At 42.3% G+C, this 17,171-nt stretch overlaps 1 protein-coding gene across 2 annotated transcripts in view; it reads left to right on the top strand.

Annotated features, from left to right (window-relative positions):
- The window catches only part of CUNH1orf21 (chromosome unknown C1orf21 homolog), a 187,609-nt gene that overhangs the window by 65,013 nt on the left and 105,425 nt on the right, over positions 1 to 17,171 (top strand). For both annotated transcript variants that reach the window (XM_016145607.2, XM_016145606.2), the window contains exon 2: positions 7,173 to 7,392. In XM_016145607.2, the coding sequence (XP_016001093.1) occupies positions 7,299 to 7,392 (94 nt within the window). In that variant the 5' untranslated portion in view covers positions 7,173 to 7,298. The remainder of the gene's footprint in view (positions 1 to 7,172; positions 7,393 to 17,171) is intronic.

Raw genomic sequence — 17,171 nt, 5'->3', positions numbered from 1 at the left:
TCTCATCGTTTTTGCAGGATGTCTCTGTACAATTATCGTTTGTGGAAGTGAAAATTTCTCATAAAGAAAACGGAAGCCAGCATTCCTTTTTCTTTAGAGTTAATAGCACACTGTCGATTGTCATGCTTCTAAATGAGTGGAAGCGAGGGATGAATTTTTTTTTTTTTTCTGATGCCGGCAATTGCTTGTAACTGGAATGTTTGACTTTTCCACATTTTCCTCATGTCAAATGTGACATCTCCTTATGTGTTATTTTTAACGTTCACGATGAAATGTGAAATGCTGTTAACCATAGCCCAAGGACACCAAAGCTACAAGATTAGAAAGTACTTTTAGGCTGCCTTTCTTCTTCCCTCCAGTGGGCTGCTCTATTAACACTCGTTATCGCGGAGCAGAGCAGATGGGCAAGCAGACTGATTGGTTATTTATACATATATTTTTTTCTATATGGAGCTGAGATGTTGGCTCTTTCTTCAATAAAAGAAAGGAGTTTTTAGATACTGCCTTATCTTGATTTTCCTTTTTAATCAGAAGAGGAAAAGGGGTACTTTGCTCCTGATCTATTAATAATGTGGCTGTATCTTTTTCTTAACTGCTGACTTCATAGCTCTCTGTGTACTCATTGCAATTAGAATTTGATTCCTCTCCAATCCTCCGAGCTGTGTGTGGTATGTTCATGTTCTTTCTGGCCCAGGATTTCTTTATGGAGTTTTATCACTTTTAATTCATTTTTTAGAAGTGTCTTTCTTGATAAGGAAACTGTTTACAGTATTTTGGGCTTTTCTATCCAAAATGAAAAAGTCCATGACTAATTGGTGGAAAGTGAAATTATTCATCATGTTGCATAAATATCATTTTTTTCCCATGGTCTTTTTTTAAAGTCAGATATCTCTTGGATTTTTCTAAAAGCAGATTTTGCTTATTTTTTTTCTTCTCAATTTTATAAAAGTAGGTTTTTTGATGAAACTGTGCTTTCAGTTTAAAATATTAAAGAACGATAAAAGCCATCAGTAATCCCACTTCTGAGTATATATCCAAAGGTAAGGCTGTCACTCCCTTAAAGAAATATCTACACTCTTATGTTCATTGCAGCATTTTCCACAATAGCCAAGGTATATATATGTGTGTGTGTGTGTGCGTGTATATATATATATATACGCACACACACATACACACATATATATATGTGTATATATAATTTAGCCTTATGTATATATGTATATATAATTTAGCCTTAAAAAAGAAGGAAATGCTGCTGTTTACAATGACAGGGATGAACCTTGAGGGCATTATGCTAAGTAAAATAAGCCCAATAAATACTGCATGGCTGCATGTTCTCACTTATATGTGGAATCTTAAAAAAAAAAGAAAGAAATTCAAACTCGTAGAAACAGATGCTGGGGGATCAGAGAATGGGGACAGGCTGGTAAAAGGGTAGAATCTTTGAGTTATGGGAGCTGAGGATCTAGTGTATATAAATATAACAAAATATAAAACAGTGACTGTGTTGTATAATTGAACTTTGCTGAGAGTAGAACTTGTATTCTCGCCCCAAAATAAAAAAAAGTAAATATGTGAGGTGATGGTCGTGTTCATAATAAACTCGATGGTGGGAATCCTTTCTCGATGAATAGGTATGCCAAAGGTCACACTGAACACTTTCAGTGTGTCACAGCTTTGTCAATTATACGTAAATAAAGCTAAGAAAAATAAAAAATCTTTTTATTATTTCTTTTTAAATAATCAGCATTGGAAAAAAACCTCATCATCCTCTTTCCTTTTTAAAACGTAGATGTATCGCATGTATGTATTATGCATTCATAGAACAGTAACATGTGTGTACAGAAAAGAACTTTCGTGTGTTATATTGTGAAATGTTCTCGAACAGTTGTTCCCCTAAAGATATGAAGAGTGTTACCTAAAGAGACTCGAGGCATAGTGTAAGGGGAGGAAGGATAAACATGCATGGCTACACATTTTTTGATCCTTTTTAAAATTTTTGAATTGGATTGACAAATCCGCAAATGTCTTTTATCAAAAGCAGGAAAAATAACCTCTAAAGATGGCGCTCAATTAAATTAGCTCATTGCGTTGTGGATAGGGAGTAAAACTTCTCCTTTTCCTGATCACTCCTAATGCAACTCATTTTACTACTCACTAGCATATCTTCTGGAAGTAACATTTAAAAAGCAAAGAGAGTCGAAGGGAATAGCCAGTTCGTAGAAAATAATGCATTTCATTATGAAATGTGAGTCACCACCAGTGCAATCTCCGGGCAGAAATGTGCACCCTAGTGTTGGAAATGTGGGATAGGAGTTCAGGGGGCAGACCAAGGATATAAAATGTAGCCTTGAATCTAGAGGAGTTTATTGAAGATGTTGGCGCCAATGGAAGCAACAAGGGATGGAAGAGAGCGGGATAGAAGCCTGGAACCGAAGCCACACGCACCATGAAGAGACAGCAGCCTGGAAAGAGAAGCCGTCGATAGAAAAAGAGCCGGAGAGAGAAGTGACGCAGAAACTACAGGAGACGTCTCCAGCGACAGGGTAGCGAAGGGCGTTAATTCTTACAAAAAGACCAAGAAGGATAGGAATTAAGTAAAGATGCATCGACTTGTCAATCAAGAAACAATAGGTGACCTCGGAGAATGTGGCTTCAGCACAGTGCCTAAGTTTTGGCATCCTCTTAATCGTTCGTTAGTTCACTGGGTTAAATAGGAAGTTATTTCTAGACTTGATCGGGAAACTGGAAAACTATCAGTACAAGTCGCGCTCCTTATGCCAGTATAAACCGCCATGGCTCCAAGGAAAACCATGAAATAAAATAATGCTTACATTTACAAAAAAAATTTTAAAAAAACTTCTCCTTACATGATACAGGATATGTAGCCATACTACCATCTGGGGAGACTTTTACACACAGCCATGGATAATTAATAGGGCCTTATGTTTTTAGAGGTGCCTGATGATCCTATCACATAGATTATTTAGTTTTAAAATAATCATCCTCGGTAGGACTTGGTCTCAGAAGTTTCCACCAAACGTCAAAGAGATGTTTCCGTTTAATTCTCACACTGTGATCTGTGACTTTAGAAATGGCATGTTGTTGATAACAATATATGAAAACAAGACGCTCAGATCTGTTCAGTGCTGTGGTCTCTGAACACTCGTTTGCACCATCAGACTTAACCTCTCTAAGTCGTGTGGTTTCAAGGAGATAAGTCAATAGAGGGTGCGAGGATTGGAAGAGAAAGGTTGAGCAAACCTAATGGAAAAGTGGAAGCTGGAAGAAAATGCTAGGGTTTATGTGAAGGATAGTACAAAATGAAGGGAAATGTTTTTGAGCAGGTTACCGTAGTAGTCGTTAGGAGGACATTTCTGAAGATCTGTTCAATTTGAGGTTTCACTTGGGTTGAGGTCAAGTAAGAGAATGTTCAGTAGAAATGATTAATCTTGATGTATATCAAACCATGAAAATGCAGGCGCGGAGGGGTGTCGTAGTGATGTTGCTTTAGCTGGGACCTGACCTCCGTGACATCCTCTCACAAGGTTGAATCAGGCGCCTTGTGGGGTAAATCCCCTGTCATATTATATTTGACCTGAAGTAACTGCACCTCATCGCTGTGACACCGGTCTTTCTAATGATCTCCTTTCTCCAAATGTTCACATTTTGGGGGGACCGGGAGCAAAAGCCTATCTTGTCTTGTTTACCTCTGTATACCCCAATGCCCGCCAAACACGTGCCTGTCACTTAGCAGTTTTCAATAAATAGCTATTGATTAAACGAATGAATGATTAGACAATTTTTCATGCGCAGAATGCAAAGGACATAGTAAAAAAAAACTTTCTTCAGTGATCCATGGTCATTAAGAATCAGAGGTCTTATGCCTCTCAAATGACTTCATAAATGTCACCTTCAAAATGGGCAAAGAATTAACATATATTTTTAACGAAGCTATAAAATTTAAAAATATCCTTTAAGTTACTGCTGTAAAATATATAGTGTATATGTTTCAAAACAATATCTACACCTAGTTATGATTTGGAGAAAACTCATATCGAGCAATAGTGCTGTTATAAAACATATAATTAAATGGAAACTTCTTGAGTCATCACTTGACTTGAATGTAAATTATGTCTAATCTGCTTGTTAACATGCCCCTCAACCTCCATGCCTGAATGACAGAGAGGTACTTTAAAAATTCTTCTTACATCTTCGGCATCTTGTTAGCCTGCTGCAATGTATTTGTCTTCCATGAGATTTCAACTTTTTAAATTCAAGTAAGATTTTTTTTTGATACAAACACAACTTTTAAAACACCACCCAGTGCTTTTCAAGGGTAGCAAAGGAAAATTCACCTCTCAGATTCTTTCATTTACTTCTTGGATATACCATATGAGGCGGTGACATGAAATAAATAGGAATGAGAAGAAAGCAAGAAGACGCTCAGAGAGGATGATTATAAATTGTCCCTGGATTACCCCTGTCCTTCGGGAAGCTTGTTAGGGTTTCCCACTCTCCTTCCTATTTTTACTTTGTTTATTCCGAAGTTTCCATCAAACGTCAAAGAGTTGGCACAGTCTAGCAGGCAGAGAAGCAGGCAAGGTTCGCCCTCTCCCTTTGAGTTGCTATCCCGTGTAGTGTGAGGTGGTTTTGCCACATTCCTTTTTGAAAAGGAAGGAATGCATTCTGGGAGCCCACACCTGTAACCTTAGCTGGTGATGCCAGAGGTGAGGAGGAAAGGGGGTGCAGCCCCTGAGAAAGGGGTGTTGGGGGATGCAGAGCGGCAGCAGCAGTGATCACGGCAACCCTGAGCAGCCACCTGGTTAGAGCGGAGTGTTCTCTCTTCTCCTGACCTCAGAACCGAATCCCGACACCTGCTGGTTTTGTCTCGTATTTCAGCGATGTTTCTTCAAAAACCATCGTCTTAGGTTAACAGAATGCATTTTGACACTACTAAGTTAACGTCTCTCAAAGCCTGCTCAAGTTTGGATCACGAAGACTTCCTATATCTTAGGACGTTTTACAGTTTGTTTTTGTTGAATTGGATGAAGTTAGCAAGGCCTCCAGGCCCTGCACGAAACATCAGCAGTACGATCTTCTTCCCTGTCCTGCCCCCACCTTGACCCCTCTGAACAAGCACACACACGTGCACGTGCGCGCGCGTACACACACACACGCACACACACACTCGCCCTGTGCTCTAACACAGTCTAGGGTCTTAGCTTGGGAGTGCCTTATGTACGTCTGGACCATGCTGCCATCCTCTCAGCCTGGTGAATTTCTACTGAATTTCTGACCCCCCCCTCAAAATACCACTTCCTCTCTTAGCTCTTGCCTTTGTCCAGTCATAATTTAGTCTGTCTTTCTGCATACTATATTGTTGCAGATTCCTATGAAACCTCTATCTTGTTACTCACTACACTGTATTATGTGAATTTTTTTTTTTAAATGTCAGCAAATGTGCCCCATCAAGCCCCTGAGCTTTAGAGACCAGTATGAATAGACCATCAAACCAAAATCGCATTTCTTTAATGGCATTATTGCTAAGAATAGGTGTGTGTGTGTGTGTGTGTGTGTGTGTGTGCGTGCTCCATATGGCTTTTAAAGATGAAAATGTGTTAACACTAAGTTACCTAATAATGCAGAAAAACTATAAGCACTGACTTTCTAGGAAAAAAAAAATATTTCTTATTTGGAAAACTTCACCAACTAACCCTGTCCTTCCTGTTCAAGATTTATTATAACCAGCGATAGAAAACACTCTGAAGAACTATATAGAGACATGGCTAGTGTTGTAGCCATTGCATCAATATTGAAATTCGTATTCGCTTGCTCAATTTAAGGTCATAACCTTTGTGTCAAAGTCCCTTTGTTGGATCGATTTAGGATTATCGTGGAGTGTTAGGCTACTTTGAAAAAATTCCCTTGCTGAGATGTTATGATCTAAATGGCTTGATTTCAACATCCGTAGATGTCATCTGTGCTCTGGGAAGGAGGGCTTAGGGACAGCGACATTGGCGGAAGAGAACGGTTACAGTCGCGTTTCGGGAGCCCTGATCTTGAGATGGAGCGACATCGGTTGTTCGTAAAAGAGTGAGGAGAGTCGCGGGAGGCAGGTGCGAAGGAAAATTAGGAGCAGCGGCTCGATGCTCTTCCTCTCCGCTGGGGTGTGAGGAGGCGAGGGCCTGTGGTACAGTGTGGAGGATGGAGGCGAAGGGATGGGTAGACGGTCCAAAGGAAACACCTGTAAGACTGGAATAAGTCGTCTGTAAGAATGGAATGGCTGGACAAGGATGAGGAAAGGGTAAAGTAAGTAAGAAGGAGCAGCTTCAGCAGAGTGAGCGCTGAGAATTTGGGGCAGAGGACGGTGACTTTTCAGTTAACGGGGAGATTATCTCCTTTGTGCTTCATCCCTGAAACACTTGTCCAGCTTTTATTAGAACTCAGATTAAGGCATGAAGGCTCTCGAAGACATAGGCGTCTGCCTTTTTTCTTCATAGTCCTACATCTGCTCCATCCTTAACACATTCAGCTAGCTAAACAGAGAATGGACAAAAGTAAATTTAAGTCCTCACCCCCATATCTTCTTTCTCGTCTGCAACAGTGTCACCTCGGGTAAAATGGAATATAGAATTACTTATAAAGCCTACCAGGAATGTGTAGACGAGCCCATTTCTCAGCCCGAGGAGGAAAGCCACCTCCTCCTGGCAAAACGTGAGAGCCGGGAAGAGCAGGACTGCAAGGCCAGGATGGGGAAGGTGGAGAACCTCCTCCAGCCTCCCGAGCGGGGCGCATCTCACGAGTGCGCTCTCCCTACTGGAGGTTTTCGATATTCTAGAACGTTAGTAAACATACGTGCACTTTAAGTCTATGTGTGGCAAGTAGCAGTGCTCAGGTACTTATCTGAATGAACAAATATACGTCTTTTTACATCTTCCAAAACATGCAGCCGTGTGTCGTGCCGGGGGCGTGCGCCTTCTGATCTTGCTTCCATGGCGGGGACCGGGTAAGGATGGGCCATGTCGCACTGTGCTCTGTACCACCCCGGCTCACCCCCTGCACAGTGGGGTCTCGCAGGGATTCTTGTGCTCTGCTGGTCACACGGCTCAGCCAGACACTGGGGCATGGTCTCGTCTCACGCATCCTGATCTGGCTTTCTGACCTTGCAGGTGCTCACATCTCGACCGACTCCGCAGGAAGATCGATTTTCTTGGTGTTTAAAGAAAAGAAAAATGTCCCCGTGTCTGTAGAGATGATTTGCAGTTCAGCCCGGCTGAAGCTGAGCGAATGAGACTATGGGCTGTGCCTCCGCCAAGCATGTCGCCACTGTCCAAAACGAAGAGGAAGCCCAGAAAGGGAAGAACTACCAGAACGGAGATGTGTTTGGCGGTGAGTGCCTTCGAGCTTCATTCTTGACCTGTTGATCCGGGCCCGTCGCTTCCGGGGCAGTGGATGCTTGTGTTGTCGTATTACACCATTTGAAGGGTCCTGGGAAGGGGCTCATGAGATGTGTCGGGTGTCAGTGCAGGTCTCTGCCATCAGACAGTCATTGTAACTTACACGTCGAGGACTTCTGGAGGATCCTGGAGGTTTTACGCAATAGGCAGCATTTAAGTCAAACTTTAAATAACTAGGTAAAGAGTGACTTGGTGGAGAAGAACTATAAGCTTGCAAACATAAAGGTCCAAGGGCGGAGTGAGCGAGAATTTATAAACAAAACAGCGAGGTGCTTTTTAGAGTCATTAGAAAGTTACGAGAGAGTGAATTATAAATTTCAGATTCAAAAATACAGATACGATAAATTTAATAATCATCTTTTAACCTTTCTATGACATTTCAAGGTGACGTTAGAATATCTCATGCAAATATGTATTTCTGGGACTACCCAGAGAATTTTAAAATGAGGAGCAAGGTGGCCTTTAAAAATCCAGATGTTTCACACGAAGCCCCTAATTTCTTCGGAAGACCTGACAAAAGTGGGTCTTCATTCCCTGCGGTGACAGTCGGTGGGGATGCCGTTGTCCCTTCGGTCAGGCCGTGGTCCCCAGTGAACCACTGAGCCTGCCCTGTGATTGCAAAATAAGCCCAACTCACTCAGGAACCACTGGCCGCTGACAGGCTCGTGAGTTTGTCTAACCTTGAGTTTGTTCCTTTGGAGATCAGTTATTTTTCTGATGAAGCGCATGTATGTGTCAGTACAAAATTCCAGTTAGTACAAAGCAGGCGAAGCTGCTTTTGCTGAAATAGTTTAACAGCGAAACGCACTACTTGACGTTTGCAAAGCACTTGTATGCGTAAGCGGGAGTCTTCATCTCTTGTTCAGTAAAGAACCTCTTTGAAATAATGTTGATGTGTAAATAGCTGAAGTTGCATGTATTCAGTCACTGTCAAATAATTCTGCATGAGAATCTATAGCTTAGGTCCATTGTCCTGGTTGCTTCAGTCCCCTGGTGATCTGGGAGGATTAATACTCTGCTTAAAGTGAACTGGTACATACGGGTAAGAGGGTTTTGTTTTGTTTTGTTTTGTTTTGTTTTGTTTTGCTTTGCTTTGTTTTGTTTTGCTTTGTTTTGTTTTGCTTTGCTTTGTTTTGTTTTGCTTTGTTTTGTTTTGTTTTGCTTTGTTTTGTTTTGCTTTGTTTTGTTTTGCTTTGTTTTGTAAGGAGAAGTACTTCTTGCTGGATCAAATTCGCTCTAGTGACGACTACCTATAGAATTTAGAACCATGGAGAAGAGTCACATATCGGCATCTTAATAAAACTAGAATGTAGATCACGAAAACCAGTTTCTGGAAAAAAAACAGCTAAATTGGAACCTAACCATTCATTTGCTAGTTTAGTCACAACTTTTATAGCCAGGAAGACTTTCTGTTGTTCTGGAGTACCATGTGTATTTTGCAAACGTTAGCTTTGAATAAAGGAGCCTTGTCAATTCGGGGTCTCAGTGGCATTCAGCGATGAGCACGTCTTTGTCTTTCTTGATCATGGGTTGGTGGGTCAACTGGAGTGGCTCTGCTGGTCTCTCATCTTCCTCCAGGGACCCGTGAGCTAAGGCGGGCATGCCTTCCTTTTGCAGAAGGCTAAAAGTGCAAGTGATACACAAGACGCCGCTTAAGCTTGGGCTTAGAGCTGGCACATTATCACTTGCATCGACATTCAAGTCAAGTCACATGAACAAGAGGAAGAGAAGTACACCGGACCACAGTGCATTTGTGGCAAGGGTGTGGCGAAGGGTCAAGAATTGGGGCTAATAGCTCAGTTTACCCCAAGCCTGCCTGGTCTTTGCTGTCTGTGTAATTCTATGTGGTCCATGCCATGAAGTTCAATTAAGGCCTCTACCAACTTTTCACCGTTCATACTCATATTGAAGTTTTATTCCCTCCGGCATTTGTCATCTTGTTACTCTTTCTAACATAAACATTCGCAGGTCTGAGGCATGGTGTTAGGTGAAGCAGGGAGAGAGAGAGCTTGATGAACCAGTCAAGGGAAGTAATTTTTTCTAGTCCTACAGGAAGGAGTCCAGTGCAAGCATCAGTACCAGTATCCGAGATGTTCCTGAATGCCGGAGTATGAATATGAAAAGAGACAGTCCCATCTGTGTTTCTCTACTGAAATTAGTTCACAGGCAGAAGTGTACAGAATCCCAATATGATCACAGATGGTCACAGGTGAATGGGAGATCTGGCTCGCTTTTAATCATCTGATGTGTTCTGCGGCCCATTGTTTCAGTGGTCTATTACCACGCATAACAGAGGACCCCAGACGTGGTGGCTTGAAGAAACATTGATTTATTATTCCTCACGATTCTGTGGGGTGGCTGGGGTTCATTTCCTGTGTTTGCCTGGGCTCAGTTGTGCAGCTGCATTCGACTGGGACCTCATCTGACCGAGGTGGCTTCAGGCCTCTGTCTACCAGGTCTTTCTTGGGAGTCAAAACTTCTGACTTCCAAGAAGGAAAGAGGAAGCTGCTATACCTCTTAAGACCTGGGCTTTAAAAGTCCAAGGATGTCACTTTTGCCACAAGTCACAAGATCCACCCAGGGTCAAGGGAGCATAAACGCTGTCTATCTCTTAAGTCTATTTGTATACAGAGAGGAAGAATTGTTGAGGACCATCTTTGGAGACTGGTTACCATACCCACTGAGAGAGGCTGCGGGAGCTCCATGCCTGGTTTCTATTCCAACCTGGACAGTGATATTCTGTTTCTAAACCACTCTTCTATTTTTCACTGAATAAAATGGCCTCATTCACATTTTAAAAGCTAAATGGTTTTAAATGTTTGAACATGTTATTGCCACATGTTGTTGTTGAAGAGTTGACAAAGTCTGTGAAGTGTGGCATATTTGGGGTCGGCTCCGAAGTATGCGTCTTCGAGCGTGTGTACACACACATTCGATCCTTGTCCTAAAGGTGTTAATTTAATTTCATAGCTTCTAAGGACATGCTGGGGAGCATTGATAAGCAATGTGTTTTCACAAATGGTGATTTCTGTTTTTATGAAGCAATTCGGTCTCTGTAATGGCTTGGCTGTTTAGGAGACCGACCACTCCAAATGTGTGTGACAGTATTTCTGTAGAATATTCCACCATCGACGATTAAGTGATAAGGGGGCATCTTGACTCTTAGATTTCATAGAATTTGAAGGGCCATTGATGAGGTGCTTTTTCACTGACATTTACCTATAGACTTTCTTCACTTTGTATATCAAAGCATAAACACTTTCAGATCTAAAGTTGTGCCTCGCATACTGTGGCCCTCTCAGAGGTAAAATCCAGGCCTGATAGCACATCTCCAGACAGGAATTTCCATCCCTCAGTGGTCAGGGCAGATGTGAAGAGTGGTCAGCGGACCTGCTGAGGTCATTTAGGGGCCAGCTGAGCAGAATGTAAGTGACTAACACATTCAAGTTATCATGAACTAGTTGAGCAAGTTCTAAGGAAAGCCAAGTGCTTTTTGGATTCCTTTTGGCCGCCACTCAGTCCGTGAACGTAGGTGCGTAGAACAGATGCAGACCTTATCAGGGAAATTAACATGGCAAACCTGAGCTCTTCTCTCTTCTGCAGCCCATCCCCAAGCGGGGGAACGCTCCTTAGTCATGTTGACTTTACTCTTTGCACGAGGGTCCCCACCATTCCTCCAAGAATGTAGGCTTTGCTCTTGAGAAGGCCTTGAACTTGACCCCGGTGTCTCTTCCAGTCCCCAGATCCTGGGACTCTCACGCCCTCCCAGTGCCGCTTTACCTGCCACCGCCGTCGTTCAGGTGTTGCAGCCCGCCACCTGGAATGGCGCGGCGTCCTCTCCGCCGACCTCCATCCGGCCCCTTCATCGCTTGCTTGCTTCTTTGCTTGTTTCGCTTGTTTGTTTTTGTTTTTAACTCTCCCTTTCTTGCACTGTGTCGGGAAGCTGCTTCCTTTCCCTTGGGCTCTGTATTGCCGTGTGGTTTCAGTTCCGTTCTGATCCTTGGCTGCATAAATCGAGAGCATAGAACAAGGATGTGTGTGTGTGTGTGTGTGTGTGTGTGTGTGTGAGAGAGAGAGAGAGAGAGAGAGAGAGAGAGAGAGAGAGAGAGAGAGAGAGAGAGAGAGAGAGAGAGAGAGAGAGAGAGATGCTTTTATTCCATTCTGTTACCCCTATGAAATACGGTACAGATCGACTTCCCAGGTTATGGTGAAAATTACATCAGAAAATAGATCAGGTTCATTTAGAGATTCAAAGCAGTTGGAGGCAAAGTAATAATTCACTGCTTTCCCCTGTAATAATTGCTGATTGTGTAAAGTGTGTGCAGGTGAATTAATCTATTCGTGTTTATAAGGTCGTAGCAGAGAATGATGTTTAACTCCGTGCCGTCCAGTGTAGTAGCCACTGGCTCCATGTGACTCTTGATTGTGTGAAGTGTGACCAGTCCTATTGAGATATGTTGCAAGTGTGAAATACGCATACGAATGTGAGGACTTAGTATAAAAAAAGAATGTAAAATAGATCATTAATAATCGTTTTATTGATTACATATCAAGATGATATTTTGGATGTATCGGGTTAAATAAAATGTATTATGGAAATTAATTTCTCCAGTTTCTTTTTATTCATTTAATGGGGCTACTAGAAATATTTTAAGTGCATATATAACGCACGCTGTGTTTCTGTTGGATAGTGCTAGTTTAAGTCACTGAAAGGTAGTGTTTACCACCTTTCGAGTTTCGGTTTTTGAGTTTATTTACCGTTGAAATCTAAGAGAACAGGACCTAGGCCGAGGCCGAGGCGGCAGCCCTCATTTCCTGCCTTGATTCTCCAGGGGTGGGGGGTGCACTCAGCTGGGAGGAGAGAGCGAGTGCCCTGGGCCACCAGAGAGGCAGAGGTTACCAGGCAGTTGAGCAGACAAGGAGGGGCCGATGAGAGGTCAGTTAGCTGCCTCTCATGTCGCGTTTTTGCTGGCCAGCAAAGCTTCTATCGACTTCTAAAGTTGTTCTTTCCCAAAGGGCAGAGACAAATCTTTTTCCCCATTTTTGTTTTCATTGAGTTGGTAAAGAACCTTAAAGGCAGGAGAAGTGCTTGATGGATCCGTGTCAGAATCGGATTGTAGTAAAAAAATAATAATAACGATAACCTGAAAACATGAGTCGGGTGAGGGAGGAACATAGCTTTGGGTTTAGTCTTTGAAGACTCCATGATGTCTCGAGCCGAGCCTCAGAAAGGTCTTAATGGCTCAAAGTGTCCATGCAGCTCATGAAATTAGAGAAGTCGGCCTGCCTGGGCCAGGAGATTCACGGCCCCGAAGCGAAAGCGCTGAGCCCAGGGTCTGACTCCGAGAAGCTGCTCAAAGGATCTTAGTTTCATTTCCTTCTGCGAGGTGGTTCCTGGGCCAGTCTCACAGGTGCTTGTGACTTTGACAGGAGAGAACAACGGCCTGGACCAGGTGAAAGGAGCGATTGCAGGTTCCCCGACGAGCCAGGCCTCTCGCCAGTCTCCCCACTCTGTGTCGTCTCTGACAGCTAACCTAACCTCGGTAACGCCTGATCTCCTCATCTGTAACGTGGAGATGATTCCGGTACCCACTCCTCGGAGTTGTGCGGAGGCTCAGATGAGTTAGCAACGGAAAGCTAGGAGACCCACGCCCAGTGCATAATTAGCCCTCAAGCATTAGTTGTAAATCTATTGGCCCAACTTCTTTGGTGGCCCCCTGGGCCACCTGAAAATATACCTTGCTAGAAGCTCATTGATGCACGTTTAATCGAGCTGAGATAGAGGCAGAATGGAATTTCTATTTGGAAAAATCTTCCATGACAAAAAGTCAGGACATGCGCTATATGCTCTCTGTATTAAAAAAAAGAAAAATCCAAGTGCTATTTTGCTGTCCCTTGTCAGCTGGTATCATGAGCCTGCTCTTTTAATGTTAGAGATGAGTGGAAACTAGGACCATTTGTCATTTAGTGATTGCAAGATGAGGGAGCCTCTGAGTTCTCAGAGGCCATTGGCAGGGACATGCCGGCGGGGACCTGAGTGGCCTCCCTTCCATGTTATGCCTTGAGGGTTTGCTTCATTTCCTCTCTTGCCCCTCCAGGTGCCTGGCCTCCTCTACAGCTGCCTGGGCCTTTCCTCAGGCATAAAATAAGAATGAACTTGGCCTTGGAGAAGGCCGTGAGGCTGCTGCTGGTGCCTCCGGGCCTCCTGGTACCATCCGGTGAAAGGTGCCAAAGACTGGAGCAGGCAGGGCTTACTCCGTGCTGGGGGGAAGCTCTACAAAAGTGACTCAGCAGCGACAGAGAAAGCGGGGGGATGGCTTCTTTACCCATAGCATTTCTCAGAGTTATTTTCTCCTGAGCGACATCACAGAATTCAGAAATTCAAAGCAATGACTTCTTCCTGGAATCCTGGCGGATGTGACAGAGAGGACTTGTTTTGCCATAAGCACCTGCTCGGTCGCACCTCCCTAAGCAGCACCCACCTGGGAGTGCCCACCTGGCAGCACCTGTCTGGTGCTTAGACCTCATTTAGGCCCTGGCTTTTCCCTGCAGAGACGAGCACACCACCTACCTTCGGAACCTAGAGTCTTAAATGTGGCTGTTCCTTTTGCCCCTGAATTATTACGAATTCACAGTGATTTGACTCATTTTACAGTTTATAAGGCATTTTTCCATATGATGATTATTATTATCCCCAGCCGATATAAGAGGCAACTAAAACTAAAGGGCCATGCCAGCTCCTTTTACAAAAGAAGTGGGACCATGCCCAGAATTGAGGATGCTGAGTTTTTAAAAATATTTTTCAATTACAGTCATCATACGATATTATATTAGCTTTAGGTGTACCACGTAGTGGTTAGACACTTGTATGACTTATAAAGTGACCACCCCAATATGTCTAGTAGCCATCTGACACCATACATAGTTATTGCACTGTCAACGACTGTGTTCCCTAGGGAGGATGCTGACTCTTGACTAAGGGAGATGCCCTTCTCAGGAATGAGATATCTGTCTTCGCCATTACGTCCCAACCAACCGTTGCTCAGACATCTTCGCAAAGTAATTGCTAACTGGCTGCAGGAGCTCAGCCTCAGCTTTTCCATGAAGATGTGTGGAAACTCGATTGTCGTAATTAGGGCAATTTTCAGGGGACCTGAAATTCACTGTCATGGTAAATGCACGGGCCTGAAATCTGGCAAATGGGTTTCAAAGGCTGGCTTGGATACTCACTAACATGTAGTCTTGGCAAATTACTGAGATTCTTTTTGCCTCAGTTGCCTCATCTGTAAAGGATGTGGAATGCCAGCCCATCCGGCCTTCAGAGGACAGTCGTGAGACTTACATGTGCCGTTGTTAGCCAACGCGTTTAGAATAGGACTTGACACGTGATATGCAGAGCGAATGCCGTTTATTAACATCACCATCATATCAGCAGCCTTAGTTTCCCTTGATTATGCTGGAGTGGGAAGCATAGTCCATTTATTGCGGATGTGTAATTCTCTAAACTTAAAAAGTTTATCAGTCACCCACATAATACTCATCTCTTTATTTTGGAAATATGTTTTTTTTTTCTGTCTTGACCTTGACCAGCTTCTCTACTGGGTCAGGTATATAAATATGTGTGTATCTTTAAGTCAAAAGACTAAATTATATGATCTAAGAGTGGTAAATATAATATACCTCATTTCTATAAAAGTGTGATTTAACAAAATAATCCCGCCATAGAAATTAACAAATATATTTTCATTTATCGAACATAAATCTGAGTGTGTGTGTGGAGTGATGAAGCATTTTTTTACCCATGAGTTTATCACATACAGTGAGGATGTTTATAGAAGGCCATTTCTTTGTGAAGCACCATGAGAGGTCAAGAGGCAGTAGGCACAGATGATACCCAGTGACTGTCATTTGATAAATGCATCCATGACTAGCTGAAATAAAAAGATATACAGATGAGGTACCATTTCGACTGACATTTTAGTCTTTAAAAATATTTTGTTGTTCTTAAGTATAATATTAAAAATTAAACTCCTGAATTCATCACTTCATACCAGAGCTTTACAAATGCATCTAAAGATTGAACTGTGAAAGATGAAACCATAAAAGTACTATAAGAATATAGAAGAGTGTTTTTATAATCTTAGAAAAATGTCTTCTTTGCCATGCTACAAAATCCAGTGCCAAAAAAGAACTTGATGCATTGGACTATATAAAAACTTAAAATCTCTGCATGGCAACAGGCAAACAAATCACCATAAACTACGTTAAAAGTCAAATGTCAAGCCGAGTGAGAATAATATTTGCAACAGAAATAAGTTTAATATGACTAATAGAGAAAGGTCTCTTAAAATCTATGAAGTATGCAATTACACTCCATTGAAAGATAGACTGGGTTTATGACCAGGCAATTGAAAAAGACAAAATACAAAAAGACAATAAACATACAGAAAGATATTCGACTTCTTAGTAATCAAATAAACCACACACACACACAAAAACAAAACAAAACAAAAAACACCCAAAGCAAAACAAAACATTTTCACCACTCAAATTGTTAGGAACCTATCTCATGCCTTAACTGGGAATGTCAAACCAGAAGAATTTTACTCAATAGTAACATATATATATATAAAATTTAAATGAGGATGCCCTTTGCTCCATTGGTGCTACTTCTAGGAATCTGTCATAACGCAATAATTGGACAAGCATGCAAAACTGTATGCCCAAGGGTCTTTCTCACTGATGAAATATGCATCGAAATAGCCATTAAAGATTAAGGTACTCTATATTTATTGAGCTGCAGAGGGGTCTATAGCATGTTATGAAATAAAAAGTGTAAAAGGCTTTTACATAGCATATCTGGTGTATAAATTTGATTTGTTTAAAATATATGTAAAATTCTGTGCGAGTGCGTAAAAGAAATATTTAGAAGGCTGTTCACCAAAACATTAACAACGGCAAGCTCTCTCTTGTGCAGTTTCAGGTGATTCTTAACTTCTTTGTCTTTTTCTGGATAATTTAAGTCTTTTACAGTTGGCATTAATCATTCGATACAACTCTTTATTTCAATAAATGTAACTTTATGTTTCCATCCTCCAAAGGCCTTTAGTTGGGCTTTCAGGGCATCGTGAGGTCTGTCCCAGAGGAGACAGCTTTGTCGCTGGAAATAGCTTTGGAGCAACTGGGATTTCACTGATAGACTTGTTTGTCCAGGTAAACAGATGGAGCCCGGTCACTGGTGCCTGTTGGTTTCATTTAAAATCTAGCAGTTCAGTGCTGTCTACTAAGCGCTTACTGAATACTGTCCGTGGCTTAGTCCCTGTGCTAGGTGCTGGGGCTATAAAGATGGATTAAACCTGATCTCTACCTTTTAGGAACTGGTAACGATATACGAGATGGGCATCTCAACAAAAAATGCTAGTATTGTGTGATGGTGATGCAGAAGGAGCACTTATTCCAGGAGGAGGGGAAAAGGCTCATGAAGAAGATGATTAAGGTCTCGGCTAAGTCTTTAGAAATGAGTAACAGACAAAAGATTGGAGGTGGAGCAGGAGTTTCCGGCTGAGAGACAGTGAGAAGGCTCACAGGTACATTGTGCATCAGATACACTGAGGGGAGACAGGGAAATGTTACCAAACCAGGAGGGAAATAACTTAAAAATCTCACATTAAGGCAAGAGACTTAAATATTTTGAAATTTGACACTATTTTT

Source organism: Rousettus aegyptiacus, unplaced genomic scaffold, assembly GCF_014176215.1.
Source record: "Rousettus aegyptiacus isolate mRouAeg1 unplaced genomic scaffold, mRouAeg1.p scaffold_m13_p_17, whole genome shotgun sequence".
Taxonomy (NCBI): domain Eukaryota; kingdom Metazoa; phylum Chordata; class Mammalia; order Chiroptera; family Pteropodidae; genus Rousettus; species Rousettus aegyptiacus.
The sequence above is the reverse complement of the archived record's forward strand: the minus strand, read 5'-3'. Positions and strand labels throughout refer to the sequence as shown.